Raw genomic sequence first — 27,535 nt, 5'->3', positions numbered from 1 at the left:
AACCCATAATTCACCCTTCATACGAGCGCAAGACGACATTGAACTTGTTCACGACGCGTATTAAAAGTGTCTCGAATTAAATGAATTTTACTGACGTCATCTCAATTTTATTACCTTTTCACTCGATTGATTTTTTTTTCTTTCTTTATTCTTTATTTGTACACACAGTTAATATAATACAGTGATTGAGATAAGATATAAAAAATGGCGAGCCTAACTCAACAATTGAGCTATCTACCAGCTAACCGTTCTTAAAGAAGGAAAGCTTTATATGAGTGGGTAGATGAGTACAATCTAATCAATTTACTTATTGATACAATACACAATAACAATAATAAAAATAAACACTAATACATGATATATCAGACTATATATATACACAATTACACACAATTTTTTGTTTGTTTCAGATTTGAAAATTAAAAGAAGTGCCAAAATGAGTGGCCCGTGCCACCAATCTATGTGACGACTGGAACTGACTGTTCGCTATAGACACGTGCGCGTGTGACGGTGACTTGCATACAAAATTCCCCCGAAGAAAACCGTTACGATGGCCGATCCCGACGCTTTTGATGACGAGGTATTTCCATACACTTTTGATTTTGTATAGAAAATTCCGAAATGGACATATCATAGGTGTTACGGTAAATAAGTTCGTTCAATATTCATTTTTGTTCATTGGCTTTAATGTTCGTGCAGTAAAAAGAACGAATTGAAATTTATTTTTCAGAGTTATAAATAAAATGAAGATTGTGTACTTGGTACAAGTACTTGGGTTTCCGGTTAAACCGCTCGTTAAAATGGAACAAACATATTGAGGAATTAATCGAGAAATGTTCGAAAACATTAAAAAAATTTAAAGTTCTTGCCGGTTCAGGGTGGGCAGTACATCCAGATCATTTAAGACGATTATATATATCTATCGTTCGTTCTAGATTAGACTATGGCAGTTTCCTTTATGATAACGCAACTCTTTATAAAAAATAATAAAAGAAAACAAAAAAAATATATATATATAATTACTTAATTATATTCCTATTACTTCTTTAGACTGTTCAGAAATAGCATTACCCACGTTTGAGCGTTATGCTCGACTGCGTTTAATAATAAAAAAAACTAAAACAAAAAAATTAATCAAATAAGACTAAAAAAAGTACAAAGATAATATTCGCGTCACAGTTTTTCACTTCCAGTAAAAATATCATAACTAGCTAGCCTCATCAAGGTTTATTAAATGAGTACTTTTTAAATTCGTCAATTCAAAATTCGAAAATGATTATACTCTCAATATTTAAAACAAACCTCCTTTCTCGAGGCTCGAGGCAATTACCAATTACATCGATACTGATGTGTTTTGATAAGCCGTATATGACATTCGGTAGAGTTATGGCCGTAAATCAAATCGAATGTTTTAAAATTATGGTCCCATTTATACCTGTTAAAGCTTTATTGTTCTACGTTGATTTTTTTTAAATAACATTAACATTATTATGTATTTGTGTGTATATGTGAGTATCGACATGATTATTAACACACACTTGAACTGCATTTTTCTAGGCCCATTTTATTCTGGAACATTATGAAGTGACTGAATATAGTTGTGTGTCGTAACAGCGTACTGCGATCGCCAACACGCATGCCAAGCGTGGCGGTTAAGGCAAACTCTGCCTCCCAACATGGCTGACACAAATTAAAACCGGCTCCCAGTCCCCGGCAGCTTCGCTTGTTTTTGAGGTTCACGGAGATCCCCTGGATGCAAGCAGCGTAGCAACGGCCATTGTAGCGAGGCTTGGGGTAGGCTTATGTCATCCAGGGTGGCGCCGCGTGTCTGGTTGTAGTGCTGACCGCGGGAACAATCCTACTCTGACCCCGGATGGAGATCGGACGTCGGGTATAAGAGTGCAGGGGAGTCGTTTAGTGCGGTAGGGCCCTAAACATCCTTGGGCCCGCGGTCTGCTCACAACATCTGCAGATCGTCAAGTCCCACATACCCCGCGCGCCCCCTAGGTGCGGAGACCTCGTAGGAGGTTCGGTCCCAGGCCCGAAAAAAAGCCTTATGTCGTCCAGCAGTTTATAAGCTGAAAGATAGAAGATGAATACGGTTCAGTATATTCGATCGCACATATATTATTGACAAAGACTTATAATCCGGGTGTCGACTCGTATTTTTCTCTTAAAAGCCCCCAAGCTGTTCTAGAATTTTCAAGTCGAAGTGCTTTAAAGATAAAACTTCTGATGGGCTAATATCGGGCGATGCGACTATGCCGCCGTTCGTATAAGACATATACAATTTTATAAAGAAAATGCGCAACTATCAATATTAGTGTGCCAGTGCTTTTTTCCTACCTATTAGTTGGTAGCTGGGGTCTATTCCAACTACGTCCGGGTGAGTATGTGAGATCACGGGCCCAACCTAAGAGAATTTGCTAACACTGATCCTAGCAAGAACCGGGCTTCGCTGAATCTACTACCAGATCGGAATCGTGACTCACTGAGAAGATCCGATGAGAAATTGAGTAGGGCTTGCCTGTGCTCATAAGATTCATTTACCACCATCTTGCCTTTTTCCATCGCGAATCAGTCTTGCGTTGTCATTGGAACAGTGGGGTAACTTTTGAACTGTACAATAAAAACAATGACTCAGTGTCTCAAGGTGGGTGGCGTCATTCACGAAGAAATATTTTGTGGAATTTGACTTAACCATGAATTTAGTGATATAAAAAAACGATGTTCATTTCTTGACCCACTGGCGTTAATCACGGATGCAATGCGAGGATAACCTAAAACTTTGTAACTGTTTACAGTATTCAGTATTACCTATTTGACGGTGAGTAGTGTGGGCTTTTATTACAGGACGGGTCGTTGTCCATGGTTAATCACGTAAATAATTCTCGGTCTGCACTCTCCGGGCTTATTTAGTACGATTTAATAAACTATCAGCTCAAAATCAACACATATGAATCGGATGGAAATGGATTACTATTAGAACGCGGTAAGGTCGGAGCGAGTTTGGAGGTACCTCTGCGCGGTTAGGTCTTCGATCCAAAAGCGTCATTAAATTTATGGAGGGTAGAAGTAAGGAGGAATATTTCAATATATTATAAAGCATTTTTTTCTTAGATGGGTAGACGAGCTCACAGCCTACCTGGTGTTAAGTGGTTACTGGAGCCCAGAGACATCTGCAACGTAAATGCGCCACCCACCTTGAGATATAAGTTCTAAAGTTCTAAAGGTCTCAGTATGGTTACAACGGCTGCCCTACCCTTCAGACCGAAACGCATTACTGCTTCACGCCAGAAATAGGTAGGGCGGTGGTACCTACCTGCGCGGACTCACAAGAGGTCCTACCACCAGTAATGCGTCTGTTGAAAGGGAAGCCAATAAAGGTGGCGCCATAGTAGCAAGTGTAAATATTTTAATAACAGTGCCATAAACTATTATAGTAGGATATTAAATTAATAAGTGAACACTTCCTATGTAAATAATAATAAAAATAAATATAGTTGAGATTTTAAATACTACATTTTTTTTTATTACATAACTCACGAAAAATATAAAATCTTTTAACCCAGCATATTTCACTCTGTTTAAAACTGCTATATTCATATTGTTTCCACTTCCTACACTATTTTTTTTAATTTTTTTTATTGCCTTTGTAGGCAGACGGGCATACGGCCCACCTGATGGTGAGTGGTTACCGTCGCCCATGGACTTCAGCAATGCCAGGAGCAGAGCCAAGCCGCTGCCTACCGCTTAATACTCTCCATAAGCCTCGTTTGAAGAAGGACATGTCATAGCGCTCGGGAAACACCGTGGAGGGGAACACTAGCGATATTTCGGTGAGTCTTCCAACAATAACTTGCTGTTTTCAGGTGGACACTATTTCAAATTGACTCCTACACAAAATGGTGCGGCTTACTTCTATCCTCCATAATTAAATTAAGAATCACAAAGTGGCAATATTATTTTACCTCTGAAACTCAAGTGACATTAACAATGACAGTGACAGCGCGTAGTGCTATCAATATCCATGTCCGAAGACGTCTAAGTTGGTTCGGGCCTATCGAACATATTTACATATTGTTTTGATGTCGGTTCTCCTATGAAGTAAATAAATAATATTGGTATGCTGCTCGCATTTTCTTATTATAAGTCGAACAGATTTAGAACAGATATCATGTAAGATCCTCTGACTCGATAAACTACAGTCTTAGTACCTAGTACCTAAACTGAACTGTTGCCAACTAGAAATTTTACGAAGTGTTGATATGAAATCTTGGCAAAGAATATATCGTTAACGCATTGACCCTAAATTGTGGCTAGCTTAAGTAGGTACATGTACTTATTTTCTCTTCTCGGTTTGTTTAGACTCCCAATGACTAGTTGCTAGGCTTGTTTGTTCTAATTTATATATACGTGAAGCAAAAACTTTGTATCCCTTTTTACGGAAATTGCGCGGACGGAGGAGTATGAAATTTTCCACACTTATAGAGAACTAGCGACCCGCCCTCGCTTCGCTTCGGAAACATTAAAACACACATGAAACCAAAAAAAAAAAAAAAAAAAAAAATTAAAAAAAGTAGCCTATGTTCATCAGGGACAATGTCGGCTTCTAATGGAAAAAGAATTTTTCAAATCGGTCCAGTAGTTTCGGAGCCTATTCGAAACAAACAAACAAACAAATCTTTCCTCTTTATAATATTAGTATAGATATAGAGGAGAAGTGCACAATGCAATTTTTTTTTAAATTATGCATAAAAGATACATTAAATCAATAAAGAAAACATTACACACACTACATACCATGTATTTGACGCACACACGCATGCATACTATTTACTGTCAAATTTTTTTTCTTGACGTCTGTTGTCAAATTGAGAATGGATTAAATATTGTTTGTCTTTGTTAATATTTTTTATAGTGTAGTCTTGGCGAAATTTGTGATTATAGAAGTATAAAATACAATCATAATAGCGTACAAACTTACAACTCCAATTAATTATAGTCGAATTTCGACTACTGCGGGACCTCTAGTTGTATTTAATATCTATGCTCATATTGTCGAAAGAGTTATTGATGATTCTTTGTTTTCAAAATACTTTTGTATGATTTGACGTGTAATTTGAAATGGTTGTGTAGAGCCGATAGTTGTTGCATGGAAGGTTCTAGATTTATGCCAACCTCACAGAAAATACAGTTTGAGACTAAAACGACAATATTTGTTGTGATTACGACTGTCCCGCTCGCAATACGTCCTACCATTAATTAATGTCAAAATCGCTAAGCGGGAAACTAAAATATAGTGTCCAATTAAAGTGGTACACGTAAGCGATACCTTCAATAAAATGTACGTACTAATTGCCTTCGTTCGGCGACTTTCCCAATTACGTAGAGCTCTCTTGTGCAAGTATCTGTGGTAAAATGTGTGCCATCAATAATAGGGTTATGTGCATTAATCTTTACCGAAAATTTCTGTATAGAATTCATAGAACAGTTGAAAGAATATAATTAAAATTATTTTTAGGGTCTAATCTCAAATATTCGAAATGTCATAAATTGTAAAATAAGAATAACTAGAGGTCCCGCAGTAGTCGAAATTCGACTATAATTAATTGGAGTTGTAAGTTTGTACACTATTATGATTGTATTTTATAATTCTATAATCACAAATTTCGCCAAGGCTGCACTATAAAAAAAATTAATAAAAACAAACAATATTTAATCTATTCTCAATTTGACAACAGACGCCAAGAACAAAAGTTTGACAATAAATAAATAGTATGCATGCGTGTGTGCGTCAAATACATGGTATGTAGTGTGTGTAATGTTTTCTTTATTGATTTAATGTATCGTTTATGCATTATTTTCCATTGTGGTTGCGACTTGGACACGGCAGAGCACAGGCTCGTTGCTGCCCCGCATGGGAGGGGTGGTGCCGTGTCCTCGTCGCAAAAACAGGAAACGACTTGTCGTTGCCGAGTGTTGTGGCATCGATGCTCGGCGACGACGAGTCGTGGAAGGCGATGCTCGACTTCTGCGAGTGCACCATCTCGCAGAAGGAGGCGGCGGGGCGCGTGAGAGACGCGCAAGCCCGCCGCCGTCGAGCGGGGGCCAGGGAGGCGGATGTCGCCCAAGCCCTGGCCCTCTAAATGTTTCGGGTCCCCTTTATATGTCGGTCTGGGGACCGGCGAAAAGGGCCTAAGAAGACGACGTGCAAGCTGCTCTGCACGCGTTTTACGCAAGAGCATCCGGGTGATGGAAGGCCGGCTATCCTCGACCCACGCTGGTTCTGACCCAGCGGGGTATTCCGTAGGATAGCCCATTCTAACCGGCGCCATCTAGGCGGGCTCCGGATAGCCTGCCGACCGAGAGGGCTGGTGGTCGTGGCGCCGACGAGCGCCGGTCCGGCGTCCCGAGGGGGAGGGTGATGGGAGAGATGTGCTCCGCACTAAACGCTTCACTCTCCCCCCTTTGCCTTTTCATGGGTTCTGTCTCATGCGAGGTTCGGACGCGGGTTGTTGAGCGACAGGAGGCTTTAGTCAGTTCGACTCCGACATGCCCCGCCCTCCATCCCCAGGGGAGGGCGGAAGTCCAGCGATTTCCTCCTGACCCAAAAAAAAAATTAGCATTATTTAAAAAAAAAATTTAGCATTGTGCAATTCTTCTCTATATTCTCTATAAGTGTAGAAAATTTCATACTCCGCCGTCCGCGCAATTTTCGTAAAAAGGGATACATAGTTTTTGCTTCACGTATTAATTATATAAGAATAATAACGGTTGAGAATAGAATTAGCAGAGAAATAGAAAAATAGAATAGCCCTTTAAAAGTGGTTTATAATAGCTGTGTAAAATTCGCGAAGACTGAAGATAAAACTCTGTGAAAAGATATACACCTATTCCCAGATATACACACACGGTAACTGTTTGACACGATTTCCCTTTTACACCGCTTATAACTTCACGGATTCTGGCAATTTATCAAAGTGTATTATGGTTGCACATTCGCATATAAATATCTACATGTCGTTGAAACATTTCCGGGTGTCATTCACATGGCAATACTGATGGCAGTAACGTAGGACTTCTTGTATTGCGAAAGGTAATATACATTTAGGTAAATATGTACCATTAATATAACTATATATGTGTGTATCTATATATTAATACGTGAAGCAAAAACTTTGTATCCCTTTTTACGAAAATTGCGCGGATGGAGGAGTATGAAATTTTCCACACTTATAGAGAATATAGAGGAGAAGTGCACAATGCTAATATTTTTTTAAAATAATGCATAAAAGATACATTAAATCGATAAAGAAAACATTACACACACTACATACCATGTATTTGACGCACACACGCATGCATACTATTTACTGTCAAACTTTTGTTCCTGACGTCTGTTGTCAAATTGAGAATAGATTAAATATTGTTTGTCTTTGTTAATATTTTTTATAGTGTAGTCTTGGCGAGATTTGTGATTATAGAAGTATAAAATACAATCATAATAGTGTACAAACTTACAATTCCAATTAATTATAGTCGAATTTCGACTACTGCGGGACCTCTGGTATACGTAAATGCAAAATAGTTCAGGACGAAGCAAGCGAAAATAAGCTAATATTTTTGACTACGAGTGCGGGTTTATATATTGGAACTGATAAATTTTCAATTTTATAGCTTATTTAGAGTCTTTACGTGTAATCTGTGCCAAAAAACCTCGACAAGAAACTGAAAAGAAGAGAGAAGTTATATTTTTGGTATTAAATTGAAAATTAAAATATTTTATCTTGCACGAATTAATGTAACAGAGAAAAAAGGAAATTATGTTTTATTTATTTTCCAAAAACGAGATTGACGTGAGTTCAGCAAGGTTTTTTAAGATGTCTTACTTTTGGTTTTATTTAATGAATGACTGAATTGAGCACTTACGGGCAATTTATTTAATTTAAATAGCATATACGGAGATTTTATTTTACACACTTTTGTCACGAACTTATCTTCAGTAAAAATAGGGGGAATAGGTGTCATTATATCTATTATATCTATATCTATATTCTATATCTATATGTATAAAAATGAATTGCTGTTCGTTAGTCTCGCTAAAACTCGAGAACGGCTGGACCGATTTGGCTAATTTTTGTCTTGAATTATTTGTGGAAGTCCAGGGCAGGTTTGAAAGGTAGATAAATATGAAAATGCTCGGAATTAAATAAAAATAACAATTTTGTTTTTCCTTTCATGTGTCGCCCGTTGGACGGATTACTTTTGTTTGTTTTAAGTTTATTTTATACAAAAGTTTAGGTCTTTTATTTATCGAGTTTTTTTTACTCTATCTATTTGCTGGTAGTCTAAGCGTCTGTTCTAGCTATGCGGTGAGTTCACGAGGTTAATGTGCTAACATCGGCCCGAGCAAGAGCAGTGGTTCGCAGGATTTACCACCTGATCGAGACCGCGACCCGTTGAGAAGATCCGGCGAGAAACTCAGTGGGTTGTGTCTATGGGTTAGTTTTGTTGTCGTAATCCACGAGTTTGAAGTGGACGGTGATCGCTGCTTGAGGTGAACTCGTCTATGAACCACTTGCAAGATCCATAGTATTCATATGTCGTTTCACTCTTGTCTGAGCGGGCATGGTCGTCATCTAGCATCATTGCTGTGGGTAGATGCTATGCGCCTCACGAGCAATCGCCACTCCTCCCGGTTTGTGATGAGCCTGGTACAGTCATGCAAACAGCCGCCAATTGCCGACTTGATCTGGTCGGTCCATCGCATGGGCAACCTTCCACGCGGTCTGGTGGCTTCTACTTTGCCATGAACGACAAGGCGCTCTATGGAGTCATTAGAAACGTATTAAATAAAGGGCGATCTCGAAATTTTCAATCTGCCTATTTGATTAAATTCTTTTTTTTTTTAATACTTTAAGTTAGACTTATACCTCGGCACTAAATAGTTGATGAAAAGAAACGGTGTTATAGGCATTGTTTGCGTTATATTGTTTAGAAAAGTGTCATTTTGTTGGTTTGTTCCCCCCTATTTTTAGCACTATTCTTTATACACTAAAATTAATTGCGTAGGCTGCCGAAACTCATAGACATCATAACGGGAATTCTGCCACCTACCTAAAACATGATATCTAAAACTTAATTGTATGGTATGAAAACATGGAATGATCATAGAATAAAAGTATAGAAGTTGTAAGCAATTGATACTTGCCTTATACTTTGTATGAAAATTGATTACTTTACATTTTTTTAATTAATGTTTTATCTTTGTTTTTTATTGTTACTACTTCTACTACTGTCTACACAAAAAAACCGCAAATACTATACTCGTTATAATATTAAAAGCGAGCTGCTTGAAAATATCTAAAATACATGTAGACAGGCAAATGATTCCATTTAATAGATATTTTTTTAGATCTGAATTGAAAAGAAAATATTTGTAGTGAAAATGAAGGACAAACAAATTCTTTAACCTAATTTATTATTACAAAAGTAAAAAAACCCCCACGCAGATTTCTCTTCATGTAAGAGAAAATAGTTTTTCAAAGTACCAGGCTGTCATGCGGCCGTAAGAGGCTTTGCGTAAATCCGCCGAAGTCACGTCCTAAAATAAATCTTGCCGCCATACACTGTTTACCGAGACTTTCTCAACTTCGTGATGTCCTGGTAAACACGAGGTAAGCTACTGGTTTTACGATCAATTTAACTGTTCGACAGATGACCTATTTGATGTTTAGCTATATAGCTTTCTGAACTACCATGATAACGTTATCGCTAAAAAGAATGCCAAGCAGACATTTTCAAAATAAAGGTTTCAGAGAAATAAATATTGATGATCTTTAGATATTATGCGATCTTACTAAAACGACTATGACCTTCAAAGAATATTCGAGTCTGTATGATTACTGGACGAAGTTGAGGCCACTTATATAATATGTATCTCGCTATGACTATTATTTGACAACGATTTTTGTGAGTGCTCGCTCTAAAAACCTTACTTTGAGTACCAATAACAATATACAAAGTATCGTTACAATCAGATAAATAGCATAAGAACGCATAGAGGATATTCATTTTGATTTAACCACTAAACACATCATGAAGATTTGTATACACGTAAGGGAGTTCATATAGAGTCCCTTCTTTATTTCGCCGTAAAGTCGTGTTTTATGTAATTAACACCACAGTTGAAACAATATAAATTTTATTGTTGTAGCGGCATAAACAATTCTAATATTACATTAGTTATTAAACACATTATAAATTATTTTTACGTTTTAAATTTTCGGCGGTAAAAAGGTCCCGCGTCACATACTATATTCTTTTTCCCACATCTCGTGCGTTCCGGCTTATGCATCATACAAATGTGCGTTCATAAACGCCACACACGTATTCAGGCGTACATAAGAGCAATATTTACACAGTCGCTTTTAAAAGCTAGTATATATATTAAATTTATTTATACCGAATATGTTTTATTACGAAACTCCAATATTACCCATATTTTGGAACTTTGCGACCTATTTCACGATTATCCCCCTGGCCTTTGTGATCGTTCGCTTTGTTGTAAAGGAGTTTAAAGCAGTCTATTGTTTGTTTGAATTGCGCCGCCCATTTATATTTGTAACTTCGTAATCCATCGCTTTAGCTTTCTGTGTAGGTAGGAGAGATAGCGATAACAACACACCACACCACGAGGGAAAGTATTAATTCGTATCGAAAACCCAGAACAAACTAAATCCGAAAAAAGGATGAGGTATATTTGTATTTAAATTTGTGGCATTCAACTTATTATTGGTGCACAAAATAAATTACAATCATAGAAATTACAAGTTATAACAATCTGGATTGCAATTCAAAACGGGTGTATACAGAAATATTATATCAACTGAACAGATACCTAAATAAATACCTTGGGTGTATATATGCTTTTTTTTTTTAGTGCTTACGTGGGTAGACGAGCTCACAGCCCACCTGGTGTTAAGTGGTTACTGGAGCCCATAGACATCTACAACGTAGACGCGCCACCCGCCTTGAAATACAAGTTCTAAGGTCTCAGTATAGTTACAACGGCTGCCCCACCCTTCAAACCGAGACGCATTACTGCTTCACGGCAGAAATATGCAGGGCGGTGGTACCTATCCGCGCGGACTCATAAGTAGTCCTACCTCCAGTAAAATGCATGTATATACATACAGACATACGCTCGTACACACACCCAGCCGCGCGCACACATGCACTCATATGTATGTTACTATCTAATTAAATTAAATCTAATGTATCATTAACTGGACAATAATAATTCACTTTTATTATTTTAAGGGATTTTATGGCCTGGTAACTAAGACCTTTAGGTCAAGTCTTATTTTAATTTTAATGTTAACTTTTGTATATGAAAAATGATAATAAAATTATGAAATGAAATGAAGTTGATTATGATGAAGCATTGCATGAAATGAAATGAGATGATATGGGATGAAGTGTAATCTCAGTAACATGGTGGTCATTTACTGAGACTTCTTCAGTGGACTTTTTGCAGGATTCCGAGAAGTTACGTCCAACGGCTTTGTTTCATTTTCCCACATTTGTGCACTTTCACAGAAACAGTTAATAAATCACCGTTATTTAAAACATTTAAACCTAAAGAAACATTAAATAGACAAAATAAAACAAATCACACAACTTCCCGCCAAAAAGTCTTCATAATAATTCACATTTATATTATTCGTACAGATTAATGCCGCTTTCCTATAGCTGTGCACAGACTAACTAACCTACGCAAGTAATGTTTCATGATGCTAATATTTTACGATCCCAACTTTCATTCATGCGAATTAATTTCCTCAACAAATACATTACAAACGAAATTAGCGGTTCGGCTGGTATTTGTGGGACCTTGTCGCCGAGAACGTATGAGTTACGACCGGGTACCTGCCCGCAGAGAATAGGCGCTTGTTTGGAATACAACGAAACGGGTAATGTTTTGATTATAAATAGACCTTATTTATAATAATTTATAATTGTCATTTTCTAGAGACTAATGTGTGTTTATGAGTACGTATTGTAAGGAAACGAAGTAGTCTGTATAAAGTGAATTCTAGCGTCTTTTCAGTGAAGAAAGCCCATTATGTTTTCAGTTAATCCTGTATACGAAATGAAAAAACAAAGACAATCGAAGTCATTGAAATAAAATGAGAATATTCGAAGTCGTCGTGGCCTAAAGGATAAGACGTCCGGTGCATTCGTATCTAGCGATGCACCGGTGTTCAAATCCCGAAGGCGGGTACCAATTTTTCTAATGAAATACGTACTTAACAAATGTTCACGATTGACTTCCACGGTGAAGGAATAACATCGTGTAATAAAAATCAAACTCGTAATTACTGGTGGTCCTCTTGTGAGTCCGCACGGGTAGGTACCACCGCCCCGCCTATTTCTGCCGTGAAGCAGTAATGCGTTTCGGTTTGAAGAGTGGGGCAGCCGTTGTTAATCTTGGCCAAATCAGTGATTATAGAAGTACAATAATAATATCTTTGACAATATAATCATAATAGTGTACAAAGTTATAATTTGAATTAATTATAGTCGAATTTCGACTACCGGGGGACCACTAGTCCTTATTAATTGGGATCGCACCCCTAGTTTGTTTTTCAAGCCAGGACAACTTCTGCGGTCTTCGGTATTAGTATAAATATGTAGTTAGTATAAATAATTAAATAAATGTTAAAAAATTCAAGTGTTCGCAATAAAAACAGTCTGAATTCTCACCAGCCAGATATTAAATTTAAAATGAAATTTGTGAATGTTTTACTCAAAACCAGAAGCGGGCTCAGCATACAATACAGTAACGTGGCTACAATTATAATTATTTAGAAATGCTAACGCTGCGTACATTTACGCTATCTCGCGATGAGCAGATGGAATCATTCCCTTTTATTAGAACATTACTGAACAGATATTTTATCTTTAATTAGAGTTTATTATTACCATATTGTGAGTCCTAATAATTAGTTACTGTAGCTCACGGAAATCATAATGTGAAATTTTGTAAGCCAAAGTGAAAGATGAGGTTTGTTACTATCTATTGATTGCTTTTTGGCGAGACTGAGATAGTGCGATACGGAACCAAAATAAGCCGACTGTCTCTTTCTAAAAGCCGATGTGCAATATTCATCGCCGGGTACTGTACGGGCGTATCGAAGTCGTCGTGGCCTAAAAAATAAGATACTCTTTGTACTACTTGTCTAATTAGAGTTTGTTATTAAAATATTTTGTGTCCTAATAATTAGTTGCTGTAGCTTACGGAAATTATAATATGAATATTGTAAGCCAAAGTGAGAGGCGAGGTTTGTTACTATTCATTGATTGCTTCTTGGCGAGACAGAGATAGTGCTCTACGGCCGCGAAATTAGCCAGTCTCTATCAAACGACCGATGTGCAATATTCATCGCCGGGTACTGTACGGGCGTATTGAAGTCGTCGTGCCCAAAAAAATAAGACGCTGTTTGTACTCGTATTGAGCAATGCAACTATGCCGGTGTTTAAATCCCGCAAAAGGATACGAACTTTTCTAGTGAATTACGTACTTAACACACGTTCTCGAATGATTTCTACAATAGAGAAATGTCATGTTGTAACAAAAATCAAATACGCAAAAAAATGATATCTACGTATTACGTGTGGCTTGTTATTTGTTGTTCGTAATCGCGGGATATTTTACTCCGAACATATAAAAGTCAAACACACCATATCAACAACAACTATAACGTGTGCAATATAAAAATATAAAACACTAGCGACCCGCCCTCGCATCGCTTCGGAAACATTAAAACAAACATGAAACAAAAAAAAAAAAAAAAAAAATTATAAAATGTAGCCTATGTTCATCAGGGACAATGTCGGCTTCTAATGGAAAAATAATTTTTCAAATCGGTCCAGTAGTTTCGGAGCCTATTCGAAACAAACAAACAAACAAATATTTCCTCTTTATAATATTAGTATGGATATAGAGAAGTAAAGTAAACAACGCTAGACACTAGAAGATACAAATTAAAACTAAAATTACGTTTTTACATTCAACTTAAATGGACGCGCGCGAATCTTGTCGCATGACGTCACGGGACGCCTGCGCGTTCGGGAACTCCGATCGCGCCCGATGACGCCCGAAAGCGACCGAATGTTGCACGCTACATACGTATTACGTAAATACTACTCACCATGGCTCCTATGGTTACCGCAAAACGGTAATGCATTTCGGATTGAAGGGTGCGACAGTGGTTATACTAAGCGACTGTATCTTATAGTTGAAACGTAAGTAAGACTAGATGTAAGTTTCGCTAAATTTTGTTGCAACAACTTATTGTTGAAATACCGTTACGCGGATTATTATATTTTAATACAAAAATATAGTCACAAAAAAAAAACAAAATAACATATTCGATGGTTCAAGTGTGACAAAACCGGGAAGAAAACCTGGAAAAAGTTTTTTTTATTGAGCCTTATTTTGTGGCCCGGAGATGGAAGACATTTCTAGCTTCTATTCAGACGGGTGGATGAGCTCAAGGCTTCAGTCGCTAAAATAATAATATAAGCAGAGGCCTGTTGAGTTGGCTTAAGCGATTTTATTCAGAGCACCGCCTCTGTTCGGCATATTCCTTAAGGCCGACTGGTATCTTTTTTTTAATTGTTTTATTGCATAGATGGGTGGACGAGCTCACAGCCCACCTGGTTTTAAGTGGTTACCGGAATTCATATACATCTGCAACGTAAATGCCGCTACCCACCTTCAGATTTGAGTTCTAAAATCTCAGTATAGTTACAACAGCTGCCCCACCCTTCAAACCGAAACGCATTACTGCTTCACGGCAGAAATAGGCAGGGTGGTGGTACCTACCTGTGCGGACTCACAAGAGGTTCTACCACCGCTAAAAAAGTATCTATCGTCAACGCGATTTTTTGCGAATTTACTTTGTTCTACGATAGATACTGCTATATAAAAACGAATACGTTAATATGGAATTAGTTGAGAAATGCGTCACTCTCTTAATCGAGTTTAAAGCGACAAGTCACAAAAGCCAATTATTAAAAGTTATATAAGTCATATATTTGTAAGTCGTCGTGGCCTAAAGGATAAGACGTCCGGTGCATTCGTATCTAGCGATGCAGCGGTGTTCGAATCCCGCAGGCGGGTACCAATTTTTCTAATGAAATACGTACTTAACAAATGTTCACGATTGGCTTCCACGGTGAAGAAATAACATCGTGTAATAAAAATCAAATCCGCAAAATTATAATTTGCGTAGTTACTGGTGGTAGGACCACTTGTGAGTCCGAGCGGATAGGTACCACCACCCTGCCTATTTCTGCCGTGAAGCAGTAATGCGTTTCGGTTCGAAGGGTGGGGTAGCCGTTGTAACTATACTGAGACCTTTAGAACTTATATCTCGAGGTGGGTGGCGCATTTACGTTGTAGATGTCTATGGGCTCCAGTAACCACTTAACACCAGGTGGGCTGTGAACTCGTCCATCCAACTAAGCAATAAAAAAAAAATTTGAAACGTTTCGTTAAATTTGTTGGGACTTCCTTTTCCTTATTCCTTCCTCAATCCCCTATCCACGCCATCTGTGTTGACACTACAAAAAATACTACGCGCGTATGAAAATGGCGCTAAAAGTGTGTAAAAAAAAAACTAAAACAATATGGTGCCGGTGCAAAAACGAATAAAATTGTGATTTGTTGATCAATCAACACATATAAATCTCGCCAGTGAGAAAATTGAATAGTGCATCAACGAACTACAGAGTGAATCCTAAAACTTATCCTTTTCCCAGTCCCAAACATATCTAAATTCAAAACAAAATTTATTTAGGAACCATTAAGACTCCTGTTTCTCACCAAAGCGCAAAGCAAAAAATTTGAATCATGCCAAACAGCTATGGAGAGAAGCATGCTGAATTTAAGAAAATCAGATAGAGTACGAAACAAAGTCATTAGAGGTCGCACTAAGATACAAAATGTTTCAACTGGAATTCGGAAACTAAAATGGCAATGGACAGGACATACAATAAGAGGCATCGAAAAATGGAACAAAAGCATAGTGTTTTGGTACCCTAGAGATAGAAAAAGGAAACGAGGTAGACAGATTCGGAGGTGGGAAGACGAGATAAAGACGGTAGCAGGAAAACTATGGACAAGGAAAGCTCTAAGCCGAGTAGAGTGGAAAGAAACGGAGGAGGCCTTTGCCAAAGTTGGGCAAACAGACGAAGTTGTCGATGTCACCGACTCGGCAGAGTCGTTAATTTAAGTTTATTATTTGTAAATATCCTTTGCGTCTGAATAAAGGCTTTTATTATTTATTATTATTATTTAAGACTCCTGTTTGTTCGCAATTCAAATTCGGAATGGACATCAGATACGGTGCGTGCTAAAAGCGAAACTGTGTTTAGATGACGCTCAACTCGAGAAACATCTGCGGTCTTCAGTGAACGTTCAATGTATTATAAAATTTAATTTTAAGGCGCGAATTCGATGTTTCGTTCTCTGGCCTACCCTCAGTTATTTCGTTTCACATCCTTCGCATAAAAGATTTTATGTGGCTCGGGGAATATTATTGTCTTGGAAATTGTAGACATCTAAGTCAGGAAAAGATACGAAGCTCCCAAAGATTAAAATTTTTATTTATAACTAGCTGACCGATAAATAAAAGACCTAGCCTTTTGTATAAAATAAACTTACCAACCTAAAAACAAACAAAAGGAATCCGTCCGACGGGGGACACATCAAAGGAAAAACAAAATTGTTATTTTTATTTAATTGCGAGCATTTTCATATTTATCTACCTTTTAAACCTTCTCTGGACTTCCACAAAAATAATACAAGACAAAAATTAGCCAAATCGGTCCTGCCGTTCTCGAGTTTTACTTAGCGAGACTAACGAACAGCAATTCATTTTATATATATAGATAGATTATAATTTGCGTTATAATCGGAGGTATTGTAGGTACTCAATTATCCTGCTTTTTTCTGCAGCGAAGCAGTTATTATATGTTCCAGTTTGCACTAAGACCGTGATGTTTGCCGGCTATTATAACCCCTTGACACCCCTATTTTACACCAGGTTTTCCGTAATTTCTTCATAATATTATAACAAAAACAAAATATTGTTAAGTGAAAATTATCACACTTATGGACATTTGTATTAGAACTTTGGCAAAGAGGAGCCGTTGTCCAGTTGTCTAGTTGAAGGATCTGTTTTATCGTCATTTGAAGTTGAGCGATTGGCTACAAAATTATATAAAATGAACTTCATACCCCGCGTGACCTGGGTTCGTTCAGTCATTTATGAAAAAAGAAAATTGACAATGAATTATCCAGCAGGTTCATGATTTAGTCCATTCTAAGTCAGTATCGGAAACGACTTTGACTTTACGATAAGTACATAGTATTGGCTTGGATTATGGTTCCTTATCTACCAATAAATAGACGTGCTTTAACAAAAACCGACTCCATATAGAAAAAAAAAGATATTCCAAAACGTATTAATATACACTAAAAACAATCGTCATCGATATCGGTCGGCGTGATATTGAGTTATTGAGTTATTCATCTATTTGTCGCGCACGTAGGTACTTAATGCAAATTTAAGATTTATATGGTTTTCTCATGGATACCATTATCAGAACTGGACTAAATTGAAATGGGATCACACGGCAAGCGTCAGCTTTCTAATAAAAAAAGAATCATCAAAATCGATTCACACAGTCAAAATTTATGAGGTAACAAACATAAAAAAAACATACAGTCGAATTGAGAACCTCCTCCTTTTTTGAAGTCGGTTAAAAATAAGTCTTCACTTTGTTTGCGATGAGATTTGGTTTCCATATGTGTCTTGGGCTCCATGTCCCATAAGAATAGAGATCATCTTTATGACTCGAATACTTTTACATTAAATTATACTCACCAATAAAGCGTCTCCAGACATCATTTCAGACAGGACTATTCTGCTTTGGAATGAACTCCTTATCCTATTTTTGGAGAGCTGTCATGACTTTCATTGAAAGAGCTTGGGAACTATAGGTAGCAACTTTGCGGTTCTTCATTGATTTGGGATTACAGATACCATTGATGATTGATGATGATAACCTTGCACGACTACTACGTGTGCATATTAAGGTAGCCAAATAGGCCGGCATTAGTTGCATAAGGCTTAAAAAACAAAAATAAAAAGGTACCAAAAAAGGCCAGTGTAAGTTAGTTGCCCTATGGCTTAAAAAATAAAAATAAAAAGGTACCAAAAAGGCCAGTGTCAGTTAGTTGCCCTATGGCTTAAAACATAAAAATAAAAAGATACCAAAAAGGCCAGTGTCAGTTAGTTGCCCTATGGCTTAAAAAATAAAAATAAAAAGGTCCCAAAAAGGCCAGTGTCAGTTAGTTGCCGTATGGCTTAAAAAATAAAAATAAAAAGGTACCAAAAAGGCCAGTGTCAGTTAGTTGCCCTATGGCTTAAAACATAAAAATAAAAAGATACCAAAAAGGCCAGTGTCAGTTAGTTGCCCTATGGCTTAAAAAATAAAAATAAAAAGGTCCCAAAAAGGCCAGTGTCAGTTAGTTGCCCTATGGCTTAAAAAATAAAAATAAAAAGGTACCAAAAAAGGCCAGTGTAAGTTAGTTGCCCTATGGCTTAAAAAATAAAAAATTAAAACTCAGGAATATTTGTCCTCCGTAAAATCGTACTAAACTATTTTAAAGTGAGAGGCATCGAAAGTTCTCAGTAAATTGCTTTAATACGGAATCCATATAAACGCCGACCTCACTCGGCATCCTCGATCCAGGGTATCAGTATTTGCATATCGAGTAATTTAAGCCTTCTGCTCGGTTGCGGAGGAAAATCTAAGCATATTGCCGGATTCCGGCACGGATAGAATGGCCATGACAAAAATATCTAATGGATTATATAAATTTATTAGTAACTAGCCGTACTCGCCCGCTTCGCTGGGGATTTAAAATGAACATTATTATTTATTGTCATTATTATTAGGGAGTCCAACATCCATATAAGTATTAGCCTATCCATTAAGTACATGTATTTTTTACATGGATACCAAGTTTCAAGTCAATCGGATGCATGGTTACATCGGAACATCCGTAAAAACTACTGTAGATTTATATATTAGTATAGATGGGGCGTTTTGCCTCACTGGTAGATACTGTTCTTCAAACGAGGCTTGTGCAGAGTACTTATCGGTAGGCAGTGATTTGGCTCTGCTCCTAGTATTTCTGAAGTGCACGGGCCACGGTAACTATACACCATCAGGTGGGCTATAAGCTCGTCAACCTACAAGGGCAATAAAAATAAAATCTGCATATTACTGGTGGTAGGACCTCTTGTGAGTCCGCACGGGTAGGTACCACCGCCCCGCCTATTTCTGCCGTGAAGCAGTAATGCGTTTCGGTTTGAAGGGTGGTGCAGCCGTTGTGACTATACTGAGACCTTAGAACTATATCTCAAGGTGTGTGGTGCATTTACGTTGTAGATGTCTATGGGCTCGAGTAACCACTTAACATCAGGTGGGCTGTGAGCTCGTCCACACATCTAAGCAATAAAATAATAATAAAAAAATCTGTCCGAAGCAATCATGCGTTCCAGTTTAAAAGGTGGAACAGTCAGTATGCAATAAGTACAATGGAGCCGTCCACCTCATTAGAGTACTAGATAGTTGGGTGTAGTCTATGACATAATAACATATGTATAACACTATCTACAATAGGCATTTATTTATTTAAACAGAAATATTAAAAAAATAATACTAGAACAATAAACTTAAAAATAAAAACGTTAAAAACTCTATATATTAATACGTGAAGCAAAATCTTTGTACCCTTTTTTACGAAAATTGCGCGGACGGAAGAGTATGAAATTTCCCACACTTATAGGGAATATAGAGAAGGAGTGCAGAATGCTGATATTTTTTTAAATTATGCATAAATAATACATTAAATCAATAAAATAAAAACATTACACACACTACCATGTATTTGACACACACAAGCACGCATACTATTTGCTTATTGTCAAACTTTTCTTATTGCTTATAGTCTGTGGTCGTTATTTCAGAAATTATATAGAACAGACAAGGCTGTATGGGCTTAGATCCCCTTTCCTTTCCTAAAAAGGAAAAATTGTACCAAAAAAAAAGTCTGGTCAAATTGAAAATAGATTAAATATTATTTGTCGAAAGTGTAGGTAGTCTTGGCGAAATCTGTGATTAAAGAAGTATAATAAATAGTCTTTGACAATAGAATCATAATAGTGTACAAACTTTAATTTCAATTAATTGTAGTCGAATTTCGGCTACCGTGAGACCACTACTATAATATAATAACTAAAATATATTATTAAAAGGCGTCCCTTTAGGCAAGGTTCTGAAGATACTGACAGCTGCCTTGAACAAAGAATTAGTCTAGCTATTCAAAGGGGGATCTACAATTACCACTACTATTGTACATTATGAACTGTACATTCAATCCGTATTTGTTAGTTTTGTTAAATTTCATTTTAAAGATGACCTTTAGCAACAAAAGCCCACATGAAACCATTTTACGTGGCCCTAACTCGTGTCAGTCTAGCTCATCAGTTTCCGACAGTTTTTACTACGACATTGCTCCATCTATTGTGTGGTCTAACCCTCGTTCGCTTCTTGTAAAATGGATACAGATTCGTAATCCTTTGAAACCTTATTCCGTTCAGTTATCCGTTCGTTATGGTCTGGCAATTTCAATTTAATTATCACTATCGGTTTGGCTAGGGCATTCTTTTCCCTCGATTTATCATTTTAACTTTTACCACTTACTATGAAATTCATCTAACTTTTTCTCCAGATTCCTTCTTTAATTTAAAATGCACCCACATTTTTAAGTAATGTTGTAAGCGTGAATTTGTGTGCAAGTAAATTCTAATTTCGGACGTGGTGAAATTTTCTTTAGCTTTTATTGGTCTATTGGGATTAGTTTGAGCTGTTACTGTGGTTTGTTTTACTAAATTAGATTTATATTATAGTATATTCTTGTGCATGCTCTAAGTGTTCGGGTGGCAAGAAAGAGCGCTTCTTAACTTCTTTAGCTACGATTATGTATGAATATATACATGAAAATAATGAACAAGTGTAAGTATATCAGTGGTGTACCCATTAAACAAAATTGAAGTCATTGTGGCCTATAGGATAAGACTATGCCGATGTTTAAATTCGCAGGCAGTTACGAATTTTTCTAATGAAATACGTACTTCACGATTGACTTCCACGGTGAAGGAATAACATCGAGTAATAAAAATCAAACCCGCAAAATTATAATTTGCGTAATTACTGGTGGTAGGACCTCTTGTGAGTCCGCTCGGGTAGGTACCACCATCCTGCCTATTTCTGACGTGAAGCAGTAATACGTTTCGGTTTGAAGGGTGGGGCAGCCGTTGTACTATAGAATTGAGACTTATGACTCTTGTTTCAAGATGGGCGGCAATATTGACGTGGCTGATGTCTATGGGCTCCAACGACCGATTAAAATCATGTTGGCCGTGAGCTTCGTCCACCCGTCTTAGCAACAAAAAAAAACTAACGGAAAAGAGATATCGGCCAACAGTTTGGTATAAATTGTGATAAAAGTTACAGTTATTATCAGCAATAGCCCTAGTTTTCTCAGTTAAACCACGAAAAATAAGACATTCCTAGCCCTCGTTTGATATTCTGGGACAATAAAAAGTTGAAAATGCGGATTTTTTACTTAAAAAATAAACAAGTTCCCTCATACATACCTTTAGAATTTGTACGGGCGTAGTCGCAAAACTTGATACTAGTCAACTGGGCAAGTCTTCCATTAGGCTTTCGCAAACATCTTCTAGAAACTACAAGGTTAATACCTCCTTGAGATATGACGTATAAGTCGCGAATGGCCCTTTGAATTCCTACAGATTCCCTTTCAGAAAATCACACATTTAATGTCAAAGAGTGCGTTTATCGACTTCAATTGGCTCACAATGTTGTACAGTTTTAAACGCCCGTAAAGAACTCTTCAGTTCTGAATAATTACTGGCTGACCCAATTTCGGTCGCGCGTTCGAACGGGCCATGTGTGATCAAAGCCTCTGTATGCAGAAACATTTACCGTTATGGCGACAGTCTGCTGGTAGCATTATGATTGAACGGCAACGCAAACAAGGCTCTGAATTCGGGAATGCGTCGTTGAGATGAGAGGCTATTACGGAAATTACGCACACAAACGCTAATTGACGTTTTGTTTACTAGGCGTATTTGATGTGAGACGTTTATATGTATTTGTATATTTTATTTTTTACTGGTGGTAGGACCTCTTGTGAGTCCGCATGCCTAACCCTGAATATTTCTGCCGTGAAGCAGTAATGCGTTTCGGTTTGAAGGGTGGCCGTTGTAACTATACTGAGACCTTAGAACTTATATCTCAAGGTGGGTGGCGCATTTGCGTTGTAGATGTCTATGGGCTCCAGTAACCACTTAACAACCAGATGGGCTGTGAGATCGTCCACCCATCTAATCTATATATATATATAAAGGAATTGCTGTTCGTTAGTCTTACTAAAACTCGAGAACAGCTGGACCGATTTGGCTAATTTTGGTCTTGAATTACTCGTGGAAGTCCAGGGAAGGTTTAAAAGGTGAGAAAATATAAAAAGCTCGGAGCTATATAAAAAAAAACAATTTTGTTTTTCCTTTGATGTGTCCCCTTGATGTGTCTTTTATTTATTGATTGAGGCACTACGAAGTCTGCCGGGTCAGCTATGAATAAATAAATAAATAAAAATTTAAATATTACCCCAAAAGTCAAAACCAATACAAAATAAGGTGTTAATAAGAAAAAAACATTTAATTTTGTTGGTCACTTCACTAAGCTACAAGCTAGAATGACGGTAAAGTAACATTGAAGACAAAGAAACTGCAGAGTTTTTGTGGTTACGGACGAACGAAGTACTACTATTCGTCGATTTATTTAATTAATTTCTAATCTTTAGCACAAAATGTTTTACCCTTATATTTTCATTAAACATTTCTGACATCACCGCAACACCTAGTTTCCTATAATCAACTGCAGTTGAATTATACCCTCATAAAAAAAATATTGATCAATCCCTTAGTGGGTTAGTGTGTGGAGTTAATCAAGACGATGGTCGTGCGTTCAGGTATTCTCATGTGAGCATACCTTTAATATGGGTCGTTAAATATTGATATGTGACAAGAACCCTCCGCTCCCGAGAGAATCCATTCTGAGCATGGAGCTAAAACGCTGTAGCCTAAATTATATAAATTTATTAGTCGGGTTAAACGTTGTTACGGCTTGTTCTCGTCTTGCTAGGGAGACGGACGTTTTAACTTATCGCATCCCGCTGATAAGTCTATGAGTTAATGGCTTTATTGACATAGACAGGTAAATTAGGCGGAGATCTATTGTAGCCGATTCAGAACCTTCTTCTTCTTCAACCTAATGTTGAGTGTAGGTCTTTTCAAATGTACTTCTAAAAGTCTGCACTTTTTTTTATTGCTTAGATGATTGGACGAGCTCACAGTCCACCTGGTGTGAAGTGGTTACTGGAGCCCATAGACGTCTACGACGTAAATGCGCCACCCACCTTGAGATATAAGTTCTATGGTCTCAAGTATAGTTACGACGGCTGCCCCACCTTTCAAAACGAAACGCATTACTGCTTCACGGCAGAAATAGGCAGGGTGGTGGTACCTACCCGTGTGGACTCACAAGAGGTCCTACCACCAGTAAACGAAAGTTATTTGAACATGAAAGTAGTTTGCTTCAAAACGCCACGCTGGTCGGTGCGGGTTGGCGAGTCCACTTATTTTAAGGGCATTTAAGTTCTTGGGGTTTGTGTTAGCCCTATCTGCATTTTTTGCAGAGGTTGGGATATGTCACCACCGCCCGATGCTCGGCGTTAAATTTTTCCAGTGGGAAGGTCACGTCCATTCAACTCTCCTCCTTTCTTATCCGTGCTTGGGACCGGCAACGACGGATGGAGATACATGACCATTATCATCATTGAAGAGTATCGACCGCTATAAAATTTGTTCGAATCTTAACCATCTTTCAACAGAACTAATTATGTTGTGAGAGTAAAAAAGAAAGAGAGAGACAGACAAATAGTCGTCTCAACATAACACTCATCATCATTATCCTGCCCTTCTCCCAGTCACCTGGGGTCGGCGCAACATGTTTTCTCCTTCCATACTCTTCTATCATATACAATTTCTTCGCTCACTCCCCTCTTACCCATATTGTCTTTCACACAATCTATCCATATCTTCTTAGGTCTACCTCTTCCTCTATATCCTTCCACATTCATAGTTAACACTCTCTTACCAACCTCATTTTCATTTCGTCTCATCACATGTCCATACCATCCCAAACGCGCACTCCTCAGCTTCTCTGTCACAGGTGCCACTTTCAGACTTCCTCTAACATATTCATTCCGTATTCTATCCATTCTCGTTACTCCACACATCCATCGCAACATTCGCATCTCTACTGCATGCAATCGCCTTTCAACATAACCCTATAAGAGCTTAATCCTTTAATGTTGTCATTGTATACAGACGTGCATACGGCCATTAGGTAGTGTCAAGTGACCGCCGCAAGTTATTGACTTCAGCGCGACAAGCCATGTCGCTGTCTACAATATAATGACAAGGGAATTAGATGAATTTTTCTTAAATACCTTTCATAAAGATAATTTTCAGTATCTTCGACGATTTAAATGTTTAATTATAATCTATATATTAATACGTGTAGCAAAAACTTTGTATCCCTTTTTACGAAAATTGCGCGGACGGAGGAGTATGAAATTTCCCACACTTATAGAGAATATAGAGAAGAAGTGCACAATGCTAATATTTTTTTTAAATAATGCATAAAAGATACATTAAATCGATAAAGAAAACATTACACACACTACGTACCATGTATTTGACGCACACACCCATGCATACTATAAAATATTATTGACAAGCTTTTGTTCTTGACGTCTGTTGTCAAATTGAGAATAGATTAAATATTATTTGTCTTTGTTAATATTTTTATAGTGTAGTCTTGGCGAAATTTGTGATTATAGAAGTATAAAATACAATCATAATAGTGTACAACCTTACAATTCCAATTAATTATTGTCGAATTTCGACTACTACGGGACCTCTAGTCTTTATAAAAGTATCATTTATTTTAACCTATAGCTGTACAATGTTTTGCATGTAATTTAAAATAAGCGTTGATATCGTGCGACCTTCAAGAATCTTTTTAATAATTCAATTAGATTCGCTCTGAATGAATTTTTAATTTACGCATTAACTGCTCAGGGCAGCTCGATAATCCGAAAGCGGAGGTGATGGTTTTTACTGGATCCGAGAGTCAGTTAAGAACAATCTTCTATCAAATACTATCTCTATTGATAGAAGAGATTATTAAAACGAAACGCAATATTAAAAGTTAGTATAGTTTAAAAAAACACTGCTAGAAGTTTTGACATGGTTTTATTAGTTTGCTTTGGTATATATATTGTATGTAACGGAATCTTTGAATGTAATTTTTTATACTAACGATTAACTTGAAAATTTGCTTTTTTTATTGTTTAGATGGGTGAACGAGCTCACAGCCCACCTGGTGTTAAGTGGTTACTGGAGCACATAGACATCCATAACGAAAAGCGCCACCCACCTTGAAATATAAATTCTAAGGTCTCAAGTATAGTTACAACGGCTGCCCCACCCTTCAAACCGAAACGCATTACTGCATCACGGCAGAAATAGGCAGGATGGTGGTACCCACTCGCGCGGACTCACAAGAGGTCCTACCACCAATAAATATACTTCAAAAACCGAAGACAGGATAATCATTTTCTAACTACACTCTAATATCTTGACCAAAAGCAACAGAATTAAAGAAACAAAAAAAAAAGAATTTAATTCTTAGTTCAGTTCGCTAGCTAAGCGCTTTTATTAAAGTTTTAAAGCTACCATACCATTTTAGCTATTATATTATTTAAATATTATGCATTTGATACGTGGTGAAACTATTGCGTCAATACGAAATAGTTATTAACGGCCATCTGGTGTAGTGGTAAGTGACATGGTCACTACACAAGGGGGTCGCGGGTTCGAATCCCGCCAAGGGAAGATATTTGTATGGTAAATATAAATGTCTTTTCCAGGGTTATGGATGTATATTAAATATATGTATGTGTATAATAAAAAATCTTACATTTATTTCCGTTACCTGGTACCTGTAACACAAGTTCTTTACGAACTTATCACGGGACCAGTTAACGTGGCGTGTTTGTTAGTAAATATTTATTTATTATTATTATTATTATTATTCGGGTTTTTAATTGGAGCCAATTACGGAGAATACGTTCAAAGAAACATCCGCCACGGAGCTAACTTTAAGAGAAAATAGCGTTTGTTACAGACGTATTTTCTTTAAATTTATCTCTATACTTTACTATAAAAGCGGGAGACGTCTGAATTCAGCAGACTCCAATGTTTCGACGATAATATAACATTATACATAGTTTTGGATGTTGTTTCTATGCATTTCCATTTCGAAATAATTGCAAATGTTTTTCATTGCTTTAAATGTATCTCTTCAAATACATTTGTTTTTAATTGTATATGTGTTCAATTTATTTATCAAATACTAGCTGATCCGGCAGACTTCGTAGTGCCTCAATCGATAAATAAAATACCTAAACTTTTGTATAAAAAAAAACTTAAAAAAAAAACAAAAGGAATCCGTCCGTCCGGGGACACATCAAAGGAAAAACAAAATTGTTTGTTTTTATATAATTCCGATCATTTACATATTTTTTACACATTTTAAGGCTTCTCGGACTTCCACGAATAATTCAAGACCAAAATTAGCCAAATCGGTCCAGCCTTTCGCGAGTTTTAGCGAGACTAACGAACAGCCATTCATTTTTATGTATATAGATAGATAGATATCTAGCATCGCTTTCTCTGGTTCATTGGTTGACTAATAAGGAATGCCTTAAGTATTAAGACCGGCAGTGTAAACAAATAAATAAAGTGTATTGTAAAATAAAAATAAATGGAGAGTTCTCCCTCCTCCAATTCATGGACTCATAGATAATGCCTTACGAAGTGCGGCAATGTAAACAAATACATAAAGTGTGATCTAAAAATAAAAATAAATGGACAGAGGAATTCACGGTCCTTTGTTACGTGACTTACGGAGATTGTAGTAGGCGTCACAGCGTAAATGTCGCCACCCATCTTGAGCTACGCACGGGTAAGTACCACCGCCCTGCTTATTTCAGCCATGAAGCAGTAATGCGTTTCGGTTTTGAAGGGTGAGGCAGCCGTTGTAGCTTAGACCTTAGAACTCATATCTCAAGTCGGGTGGTGGCATTTACGTTGTAGATGTCTATGGGCTCCGGTAACCACTTCACACCATAACCACTGCTAAGTGGTTACCGAAGCCCATAGATATCGAT

General features: G+C 37.3%; 1 protein-coding gene across 2 annotated transcripts in view; it reads left to right on the top strand.

Annotated features, from left to right (window-relative positions):
• The first annotated feature begins 410 nt into the window (after positions 1-410).
• Dpp10 (Dipeptidyl peptidase 10) overlaps positions 411-27,535 on the top strand; it is a 166,174-nt gene continuing 139,049 nt past the window's right edge. For both annotated transcript variants that reach the window (XM_089736021.1, XM_089736020.1), the window contains exon 1: positions 411-580. In XM_089736021.1, coding sequence (XP_089592147.1) covers positions 551-580 — 30 coding nt within the window. In that variant the 5' untranslated portion in view covers positions 411-550. The remainder of the gene's footprint in view (positions 581-27,535) is intronic.

The sequence above is a fragment of the Bombyx mandarina genome, chromosome 20, assembly GCF_030267445.1.
Source record: "Bombyx mandarina strain Sakado chromosome 20, ASM3026744v2".
NCBI lineage: Eukaryota > Metazoa > Arthropoda > Insecta > Lepidoptera > Bombycidae > Bombyx > Bombyx mandarina.
Note: the sequence above shows the minus strand (reverse complement) of the source record. Positions and strands in the feature narration are given on the sequence as shown.